We start from the raw sequence: 12,029 nt of genomic DNA on the forward strand, positions 1-12,029 counted from the left end.
CAGTCTCTACCATGATTTGTATTTTAAAGTATAATTTAATGTACAAATCCATAACAATGTTCTCCTGTGCAAACTTTAAGCTTATATGGAGAAGTAATCATCTCAAAAAAGAAGGAATTCAAGTATACAACTTTCAAGCAAAGATAAAAAAAAAGTAATGATCATCAATGACAATTATATTTGAGTAATGCAGGTGACTTAAGAAAAATACATTTATAACAGAATTAGCAGTAATTCATAATAATCATTTATGTTACTACAGAATTTAAAGGAAGCTTCAATTAAATTTAAAATTAACACATTCACTGCTGCATCTGCAAATATGCAGACAAGATAGTATAACCGTACAGGTACAACCCACCGAGTTGGTCTAGTGGTGAACGCGTCTTCCCAAATCAGCTGATTTGGAAGTTGAGAGTCCTAGTAAAGACAGTTTCTTTTATATAGATTTGAATACTAGATCGTGGATACTGGTTCTTTTTTTGTTCTTTGGTAGTTGGATCTCAATTAACCATACATAGCAGGAATGGTCAAACTGAGACTGTACAAGACTACAACACACTCATACATATCATCCTCTGAAGTAATTACCTGAACGGTAATTCCCGGAGGCTAAACAGGAGAAAGAAACAAAAACTGTACAGGTACAAATTGGTATTATTCCTGTTTTCATCTAGCTGATAGCCAAGTTGAACCAATAACATTAAAATGGTTTGTTGTTAGAATATAGCACACTGAGTTCAATAGCTTTATATTAAAGAGAAATTTTTTTAAAGTTTTTTCAATTATCTTTTCTAAGAATTTTAATTGATATTTTTACTCTAGGTGATGAAAAGAATATATCTTTTTCAAAAGAGATTTATATCTCTATCATGTAAATTTTCAAATTTCCTCTTAAAGATCACTTTAAAAATAATTCAGGTTATTATTAAAAGTTGTTATTTATGCATAACAGTCTAGTGTAGATTGCATTAATTAGTTAATGTAACATTAATTTATATAGATTGTATTACAATAGCACATAAATATCATCTTATTTAAAATATGACTGTTCTTATGTGCACTTTCATAACCATCTACTTGCATTTCTTTATTTTAAGCATAGGGATTGCTCTTTCATTCAGATGCAATCTTATTTTTTGTTTTATTTTATTATAATAAAAAAATAATAATAAAATTGTAAGTGGAATTTTATTAGAAATATTTTCTCACACTTTTGGGTCACAAAGATGTTTTTTTTTTTTGGTCTTTTGCATATTATTATTATCATTTGCCTATTAGAATTTCCTGGCCATCAGATCAAAAACCACCTAGGTTTTTTTTGTGAAATGAAATACTTTATTGGTTGAATGAAATGCTTGATTTATCTGTATAATTGTAATGACTGCAATAATAGAAATAATTTAATATAGTTATTTATTAATTTTTTTAAAGTAGATAGAAAGTAGATGTTCCTAAGTTCACAATTAAAGAATTTTACAACTGAATGTGACAATATTGAGTTACATTTAAAACAATGCAATGTGATATAAAATAAAAATTATTTCCAATTTACAAAGTTTCTTAACCCATTACTTGCTGTGTAGTAAATGAAATGATCATGAAATCAGATAGCTAATTTTTACATGGACAAAAGGCAAACAAAGGAAACAAAATTTATCAGTAAAGTTCCAACCACAAAACAAAATGATTTTTACTGTCTATATTTTCTTCATTAATATGGAATCTCAACAATAAGTTACTACTTAAAACTAAGACATTCTTTAAGGTTCTACAGCTCCATTAACTACCCAATAAAACACTATAAGTGCAGGGTTTTTTTCAGTATTTATATTCTCGCCTTACTTCCATACAATTAAATTACATAAATACAATTATGTAAGAAAAATGTACATCACAAACTATACTATAGGTTCTATACACTTTTATAAACTTCTGTCATGGTCTCGTGTTCTCAATTTTTTATAAAAGTTTTCAAAAACAACTCTTGCATGTCCAAAACTGTTATCCTTAAAAATCTGAATAAGACCACACTGATAACCGGCCGCCAGAAAAAGAAAACTTCTGCCATTTGGGTTCCATGCAACCTTTAAAATAAATAGGAATCATACATTAGTAACAAGAAAGATAAATTAAATATAATAATCAGAAAAAAATTAAGTATACAATAACTTATTAAGTGACTTTAATATTTTTCCAGTTTCTTTGAAGGAAAGCAAAGTACAAAAAAGCAAGACTCAATTTGGACAAAACAATTTAAGATTTACAACAGAGTAAATTTGACATAAGTTTCATATTAGACAAACATAAAACAGACAAAATATACCACCTGACCACATACTAAAAGGGTTTCCTACACATTACAAAATCAGAACCTTTAAAATGATCACCAATGATGAGGAAGCATCACAAGAACCATATTCTCTCTATTTAGAAAATGAGTTTTTTAAATTTATGTTAAATGTTATTTTTTCTTACTTGGGTAAATATAAATGACGGTTTTAAAACCATTTCATTAATAAAAGAGTTTTTTATAACAGTTTTTAAGAAAAAAAATGTGATAAACTTACCTTGTTAATAGACTTAATTTGGTAAAAATTCCTTTCAGGATCTTCACGTTTTGAAGATGGACATTCAAGTCGGTTACCCTAAGACATTAAACAAATATATATTACAGGAAAAACACATCATAATACACATAAAATTTTTTAATCATCACTGAATAAAACTAAGATGAAAATTAAACAAAATTTTACATGTAATTACAGAATGCCACATTTATTGTTAACTAAAATTTGTAAAAAATACTTAAATCAACTAAAACAAAATTCTTCCAGTTTATCTCAAATAATTATAATGTAAATGATTAATGTTATGACACTTAATGCAACTGCGATCCCCAAACCCAATGCAACTCTCCAAATATTGGAGAGTTGAATATTTCACTCCTAATGATGCCACTTGCATACTGAAGAGCAAATATTGTTTTTACACTTATAATGATCTTAAACTGCATACTGCCTGTTTCTTTGCATACTAAATTAGTAATAACAAAAATATACATTTTTAAAACATACAAACTTTTCATACATGTAGATTGAAAACACTAACTATATACGACGGCTATTCAGAAAGTAACTTCCCATCTGTTATTTTTAAAAAAACTCAAATTGATAAAAAAACAATTTATTATATAGATCCTACAGCTACATCTTTTAGCAACTTTTCTGCATAATTGCCATTCAAATTGAAGCACTTGCCATATCTGTAAACAGGTTTTTGAATACCCTTGTCATGAAGCTCTGCCACCTGTGAATTAGGCCAGGTAGTAACACTGTTTTTCAACTTCTCGCCATTTTTAAAACACTGCGTTACTTACCATTTCTTCATTTTCAGGAAAAGGTGATAATCACAGAGAGCTAAATCAAGGCTATATGGAGGATGGTTAAACAGCTTCCATTTGAAACTATCGATTTGGCATGAGTTGATATTGCACTACATGGAAGAGTGTTGCCTTGAAGAAAAACGATGCCTGAACTCCGCATGCCACATCTCACATTTGTATGGTCCTTCTCAATTTCATCAAAATTGAAATTACATGCCCCAAAGGCCATTTGTATGGCCCTTCTTAATTTCTTCAATGCCTCGCAGTAAGTTTTAGCATTATTTCAGTTCAGAGCTATTTGGAAATTAACTCGGTCCTCGGTATTGCAAGGAGTTGAAAAACAGTGTTACTACTTGACTTAATTCACAGGAGGTACAGTTTTATAATACGGGTCATAAAAACTATTACTGTTCAACTATTATTATTCAAAAACTTGTTTACAGATATGACAAGTGTCTTAATTTGGACAGCAATTATGTAGAAGAACTAAAAGATGTAGCTGTAAGGTGTACATAATAAATTGGTTTTTTATTTTTTTTAACAATTGGTATTTTTTTTAATAACAAAACAGAAGTTACTTTCCAAATAACCCTTTTATTTATATATGAAAGGAACTGAATGCAAATAAAAAAAAATTCTTTTACACAATACTATCAGGACTTCTTAAGTTTTTCAAATTCTTTAATTCATTCACTTGAAAAGTTCTCTGATCTGGTCAGCTCTCGTTAAATAGTTTTATCAATTTTCAACACATTTAGTTAAATATGATTAAAATTAAAGGGAATATACATTTAATTATTAATATGTATAATTTTTCAATGTTTTTTTTTAAATGTAAGATATCAAAGTTACTTGATGGTAATGGGGATTCTTGAAAAAGAACCAGTTGAATTATGATTAAAGTAAAAGTAATTTTAATTGCATTCTTTTTTATGGTGAGTGAAAATTAATGATATGGAAACATTTTTTTTTTTTTTAAGAAGTTATAATATCTTCTTATTATAATAATGCTTTATACCAGGTTTTTCTAAAAAAAAAGTAATAAAATTTAAATAGTAACAAAAGAATTAATTTTTGTGAGTTTTATAAAAAAAAAAAATGGCTTACACAATGATGAAAGAAAATTACAACTTCTTTATTAACAATACACTTCTTTATTAACAATACACACACACAAATTTGTCAAAAATGGCCAAGAATAAAAGATAAGAAGATAGTCAACACATGTAAAATATTGTGAGAAAATTTTATAAAAAATAAACAACCACATTCCTTTCAGTCTACCAATTTTATACCTGGATAATCAATTTATTTTTATATCTGAAAGAAATCATTTAATATTATGCTTTCCCCTATTTCATGCATCTAATAATCTAATAAAATAAAGAATTATAATAAAAATACTAATAATAATAAATTACTAAATTTACTAATAATTATTACTAAAATTACTAAAATACTAATAATAAAATACTAATTAATAATGAAGTGAATACCACGGACTTATATCTCTGAGTTGCAATTGCAGACACCATGTCTTCAAAAAGAAACATAAAATATAGTATGATATAAAATTTAATAACTTCTAATTTGGCAAATCCTTTGAAACAGTACAAAGAATGATGCTTTTAAAGATTTTATTCTGATTTGGTTGTTTTTTTGCGATATAATTTAGCCAAATTAGGGCATTTGAAATCAAGCTCTAAAAACAGGTCCTTTTTTAGTTTTACCTTAAAAATTCTCAAAGGGTCTGAAAATTTTTCAAGATACTCAAAAGATGAAAAACTCAACAGTATAAAGTCTGTGTGTATACTTTATGATAACCTGTCCAAGACTTTGTCCTCAAATTCAAACATATAACATTTAATCAAATAGTGGAATATAAACCAATTATTCTTTTCTCATTTAATTTTTAATATTTCAACATTACAGTAATGAGAATCTTAATCAGAATTAGGAAACATAAGATACAAAAGTAGCTTGATTTAAACACAGTATAAAATAAGAACCAAGTATCATTTAGCAAAGTAAATAAAATGTAATACATTAAAATTATCTCAACTGCAATAAGTAATAGTCTGATTAAGTAATAAAAATGTTGTGAAAAAACTTACTGAACTGAAAATTAATCCGTACTTTGCAGCTGCTTCTTCATAAGAGTGCGGAGGTTTAAGTTTCACAGTAGGATCATCATTTTCATCAGCATCATCTAATTTGTACAAATCCGTTGTAGTAAGGTACTATAAAAAAAAAACTCAATAAGCAAAGTGGCAATTTTACAAAATGCTAAGAAAAAAATTATTTTTCTCCATAATTTTAATGAATAAGATTGAGTTAAAGCATAAAGTTTTGTATGCAGAAGCATGATTTTCCTTAAACTAACTTTTAGATAGGTAATTTGGTATATGGCAACACAACTCTGGCGTGTACAACATAGCATATTTATAAATGAAATACTTAACAATACTTTTTATGAACTGATTTTCATTTTTAATGCCTCATATCAAAGATCATTAAAATTGATACAAAAGAATTTTCTGAGAATATTTACACTTAATAGCAATATATTGCTATTAAGCTATATTAATATATTATATATATAATATATTATATATAGCTATATTATATATTAATATAAGCTTTACAATTTTTTGTAATTAAAAAAAAAAATTGTAGATTTTTGTTATGCATTAACAAGCCCAATAAGCAATAATTGAGTTTTGTAATAAAAAAAAATTATTTTAGAAACCATTAAGACAATGATCAAGATTTAATATTACTGAAGACCACAAATTTGAACAATAACATTTAATAAAAGAAGAACCTAGGCAAGGCTATACTGTATTCCTTATAACTAGGTGCATCCACAATCTCTGGAATTTCTCATGACATAAAAAAACCTTAGGGAAAAAAGTTTGTCAAGTAAGAATTAATGCAAACAGTCAAAATTACATTTAACGAACTAGTTTCAATAGAATATTGAAGTTGTTTGCTAAAATAAAATGGCGCAGTTTGCTAACATAATTCTCCAGTAATTTAGAGAAATTGTAAAAAAAAAGCATTATAGGCAAGGTGGTAGTTAGATGATTTACTGAAAATTTTGATCAAAGCCATAATATGGAAGTGGTTAATCTAAAAGGTAAATTCTACAGAGTTTACATTTCTAAAACGAAAAAAATTACAAAATGTAAACTCAACCAGAGTATACATTTCGGTTCATTTTGGTATAGTTTACAATTTTCGATTAACAATTTCCACAGTACAGCTTAGATCAAAATTTTCAGTAAATCATTTAACTGATTGAAACACATTGTCTACAATGTGTTTTTTTCACAATTTCTTTACAAGAAAATTTAGCAGGGCAGAACACATTCATGCTCAGTCAAATTTCACCTAATTCAGCAAAGAATGGTTAACAGTATGTGTCAGCTGTTCAGTATTTTTTTTAATTTTCTTGAAAATCATTTGTTTTCTAAAGGAAATAAAGAAAATACATTTTTATATAATGGAGATGAAAAATTATACTAATTTTTGTCATTAAAATGTTTTTAACAAGATGAAGAACTTAAGAGAAATTTCTCTTTGCTAAATTAGGAAATCTGAGTCTGGTATCACTGAAGTAAACCACCCTAATTTAACTCCAACTAGATTTTACTTTTTTAATACATAAATACTGCAGTTGTTATGCTGAGAAAATTACTATTTTATTTACACTATGAAAATGTTGTCTGTTTCTTGTTTTTTTTTTTTTTTTTTAAATTAAACTAACAAAAATATGTTTTTTATTAATTTAAAAAAAAAATTGCAATAGAAAAAAAATCTTTGTTTTATTAATATTTTTAATTGCTTAATTTTGTAGTATATACCAGTGATTCTCAACCTTTTTAGCTCCATGACCCCCAAAAAGTAAAATAAAAAATTTAATGAATATTTCACGACCCTCCCCTCCAACCACAACCCAATGAAACCTAGTTAAAACGATTTAGCTATGCTGATTTTGACAGTTATGAACATGCATGTATGAAGTGTTCAAACATGAGCAATTTACAAGTTTCAAGCTGGTCCTTGTAATTTGGTCTGTTTGCATAATAATCACTGTGAAAGCGTCATGACACGTTTGAACACATTGTGCTCTCAGCATTAAAAAAGGGCATAAGGGATTGCAGAATATTGTTTAGTTTCAAATGCAAAGTGTGTGCCTGGTTCCTTTAAGTTTTTCAAAGTGTAATTTCATTGAAAATAATAGTTGAGGTTTCAGTTTTTTAGTGTTCAGTCAAACGGTGTAGCTGTTTTTTTTTCCAATTAGATTCTTATGCAAAATGGATAAATTTGTGAAAAAACAAAAAGTGAGTCATCTACATTCAATAAATCAATTAGTAAAAAGACAAGATTGTTCAATGATATTCTGACTCCTGTAGGAAAAGACACCTTGTAACAATTCCGGTTCGCCACATCACCCTCTCCATTCCTAGTCCTGATGGGCTGAACTGGATATCTTTTAAACCCTCTAATCTTGATAACACAACATAGTCATCAGATTGGGCTCCGTCAGAATCCCACCAATGCAAAAGCCTCGGCAGACATTTCCATCACAAGGTGATCACAACCTCCTATTACCTTCGTAAGGCCTCTTCCAACCACAACCACCTCCATAACTTACAAAACTCTCAACTATCAAATTAACAGATTCACAGAAGCACGATCTGTGTGACTTCCTCTAACACCAAAGGTTTCACACAAAACCTCTACCTATATCTCACTTCAATTAGACCATGCACTCAGATCATTACTTGATTGAGTCTTAACACCAAAAATGCTATTTTGATACCAGCTAAACAAGTGTTGATTGCAACGACAACTTTATCCCACAATTCAATTTACTCAGTTTTATTAATTTACTTAAAAATGAAGAAAGATTCACAAATTTAATAAGCATCAAATGAAAACATAGCCTATCTCTCTCTGTTCTGATCTGCTTTCGGGAGTGAGACCAATGCCTACACCCTCTTATTACAGAGTTCTACATACATCCATCTCATCCTAACAGTGAATATCTTACCCAATGAAGACTGTTTGCCAAAACGCCTATATTGGTGAAGTAAGCACGCTGACAGGTCCATAGCCATCTGGCTATTCTATCTATTAGCAGCATCAGATCCCCTCAGCCATCCTCCGCAGGACTAAGAATCTACGTAAGATTCAACTATGTTCCATTCCCTTTCGGTTTTCCAATTAATTTGTAGATCAAAATTATAATTAATCCTCATAAGCTCTCTGGCTTCTTTGGTACATTCTGTTTTGTACCAAGCCATATAAGATGTGGTGCATATCATCAATGGCCCTACACTATGGATACAAGCCTGAATTAATCAAACCAAATCTGACTAAACTATCTTGATAAGCACCATGTCCATATAGGTAGCTGGGCTCTAAACAAAATATTTGTAAAACATTTGTACCTCATTCAATTCTGAATGGATATTCAGAATTGTAATGGCAGATTTGTATCTGCTGTTGACACGAGGTCATGTAACAGCTAGTCTGCCCTTGAGCAACATATCATTATTGTTTTCTCTATGCTAAGCACAATCTTATGTTGCAAACTCCACAATTGGAGTATCTTTCAAGCCTGAGTTGCCATGAATTCGACCTCATTCCTCGAATTTCCTTTAACCAGCAAAAGCCCTTCATCCACATATGCAATGTCGCAGCATCCACTGGGTAACCTCAACCATATCAAAGAATTAGAAGGGGTCCTAAAGCACTATAATGTGGACAACATTTAGATAGTGTTTTCCTACTTCTGAAATGCTATCTCGAAGAACAACGCCTCAATTGCTGAAAAACTATATAACACATTCAGCTTATTCTGCAATACAATCATGTTTCTGCAGCTGAAACAGGGCAGAGGGGCACTACAAATTATTAAGCCTCTGATATGTCTTTTAACAGGAGCTCACAGTGAGGTCCTCATCACCTCCTTTAAACAACAATTTTATAACACCTTTGTTTCCAGAAAACAGGGAAATACCTACCAAAGAGCATCCTAATAAATATTCTAGTCAAAGTACCAACACAAATTTCAACAGAATGGAGAAAGAGCTCTACTGTGATTTCATAGAAACCTGGGGCTTTGTTCCTACCGGAACTTCAAATTACCTGACGTACCTCTGCCTCTGCAATTTCTACAGATAAAACATCACAGCGAAAAGTAGCAACTTCCTCTTGATTCGCAGATGATACAAGGTTTCATTAATTACAACATCATCAACAAATCTTTTATTAGAATATTTAAAATCTCAGCTTTATTAGAAATTATACCCTCCTGAATCAAGAGAGCCAACAAAAGAATATTTTTTTTATGCTTATGCCCTAAGACTCTATTCACAACAACCAAAAAATCCTTATTTCCTTGCTCTCTAACTAACAAATGCCAAGAATCCCTTTTTAATGTCCTAACCAAATGAAAATATTCAGATCTCTGCCTTTGATAACCATCTAACAAACTGCTCGCCATTCAGGATCACTCTCCCACTCAGCAGCTCTCCTGAGATGGTTCACAGACTGTTTCAATAAAGATAACTGTCTAGTCCACAGAGGGGCAATTCTCTCTCGACTTGAACTATGAGGAATTGAATCCTCAACAGCATCAATAAAAGTCAGAGAAAATCTTTCTGTCAGGTCTTCCAATTGAATATCATCAGACTTCAGTCTAAGACATGTCTCCAGCAGAGACAATATTAACAAATTTACTCCAGTTTGCCTTCCTGTGCAGAAAGCACCCTTGATGTACAGGAACATTGCATCTGTAAGTGTCTCACAACTCCCTAACCAATTCAAAAATAATTAATCGATCATTAGAACAATCATCAACAACAGACCAAGGATCAAACCTACCAGGAATATTCCTACCAACAGTAATATCAATATTCATTCCTCAAACAATCTCCTTCCATCTAACATTTCAGCATATGTTAGTAACTTACTGAAAACATTAAAGACCTCTAATCCAGACTGCACAACAAAGCCTTTAACTAATTCACCACTATCATCTGTGACTCCACTATGCCAAAGAGTGACTTAGCACTTACATCAGCACCTAACACTATAGGACAGTTACCAACAACACTAAGAATTCTATCCTACCTTTCTAAATGTTTCTCAATGGAATCTATATTGAAAAGACAAAGTCACAACACAAAAATCAAGCACATTAATAACAAGTTTCACAGCGACATGATGAATATCAAAAACTTGCCTCAAAAAGACACAAATTCTGTGTCCTTCAACACAGAATTGAAGACATACTGTTATTTCTAGTATAACATTTTTGCCAAACAATAAATAGCTGGCAGATCACTCTGTACTATATAAGGATTTTGCAGAAGAATTAAATTGAGGGACCTCCTTTTAACAAATTCATCTAACTTGATTTGAGCAATGTAAGCACCTTGAAAATTTATCTGTCCAAACTTACCTATGCGATGAATTAAAATACACCTCAACAGCTCTCAAATAAAAATCACATTCCTTACTACTGACAAAGTGCTTGCAACCCTTGCACAACCTTCTGCAATTTATACAAGTAAGAGCCTCAGACTTTTTACAATACTCTTCATGCTTGTGACCCTCATCACCACAATGTGCACAGAGTGAAGCATATTGACAGAAGTTAGCCCTATGACCAAATCTACAATACTTAAAAAATTTCTGAACATCAATGTACTCCTTGACTCTATAAGAAGAGAAATCCACAACAACCTACCCTCTGCAACAAACTTGTTAAATAGAGTAGGCCCAACTTCAAATATACTGTGATGCATCACACCTACACGTTTTGAACAAAAACCTGCACTCAGACTTGAATGTTGCCTCATCCAAGTTAGTGTGTTTTGCTCCTATATGAGAGATACAACCTCCTCCTTGGGCAGGCAATGATCTATACCACAAACAATGACTCGAGGCCTCCTTTTACATTTCTGATCGACCTTGAACTCCAAATTTTGACTAATGACAGATTCTGAAATGACTAACTGTCTATTTGTCATCCGCTATAACAACCAGAAAACTAGCAGTTAATGATGTTAAAGAACAATTTCGAACTGGAGTAACAGTACAAGGTGAAAAGGTAAAGATGCTATGATTTGCTTATGATATAGTAATTCTAGCTGACAGTAAAAACAATTTAGAAGGAACAATGAATGACATGGATGAAGTCCTACGCAAGAACTACCGCATGAAAATAAACAAGAACAAAATGAAAGTAATAATATGTAGTACAAATAACAAAGATGGAATGTAAAAATGGAAGAGAAAAGATTATGGAGGTAGAAGAATTTTGTTATTTGGGAATTAGAATTACTAAAGATGGATGGAAAGCTTTTGAAATGTGGTGCTAAGGAGAATTTTAAAAATCAGATGGTTGGATAAAGTGACAAATGAAGAGGGTTGCAGCAAATTGATGAAGAAAGAACCATTTGGAAAAATATAGTTAAAAGAAGAGACAGACTTTTAGGCCACATATTAAGGCATCCTGAAATAGTCACATTACTATTGGAGGGACAAGTAGATGGAAAAAATTGTGCAGGCAGGCAATGTTTGGAGTATGTAAAACAAGTTGTTAGGGATGTAGGATGTAGGGGTA

The 12,029-nt window shown here is 30.5% G+C and overlaps 1 protein-coding gene across 3 annotated transcripts in view; it reads right to left on the reverse strand.

Annotated features, from left to right (window-relative positions):
* Positions 1-1,687: 1,687 nt before the first annotated feature.
* Positions 1,688-12,029, reverse strand: part of LOC142318092 (uncharacterized) — a 127,522-nt gene continuing 117,180 nt past the window's right edge. For all 3 annotated transcript variants that reach the window (XM_075354622.1, XM_075354628.1, XM_075354638.1), the window contains 3 exons: positions 5,500-5,625; positions 2,571-2,648; positions 1,688-2,087 (listed from right to left, as the gene is read on the reverse strand). In XM_075354622.1, the coding sequence (XP_075210737.1) occupies positions 1,926-2,087; positions 2,571-2,648; positions 5,500-5,625 (366 nt within the window). In that variant the 3' untranslated portion in view covers positions 1,688-1,925. The remainder of the gene's footprint in view (positions 2,088-2,570; positions 2,649-5,499; positions 5,626-12,029) is intronic.

The sequence above is a fragment of the Lycorma delicatula genome, chromosome 1 (assembly GCF_047948215.1).
Source record: "Lycorma delicatula isolate Av1 chromosome 1, ASM4794821v1, whole genome shotgun sequence".
NCBI classification, from domain to species: Eukaryota; Metazoa; Arthropoda; class Insecta; order Hemiptera; family Fulgoridae; genus Lycorma; species Lycorma delicatula.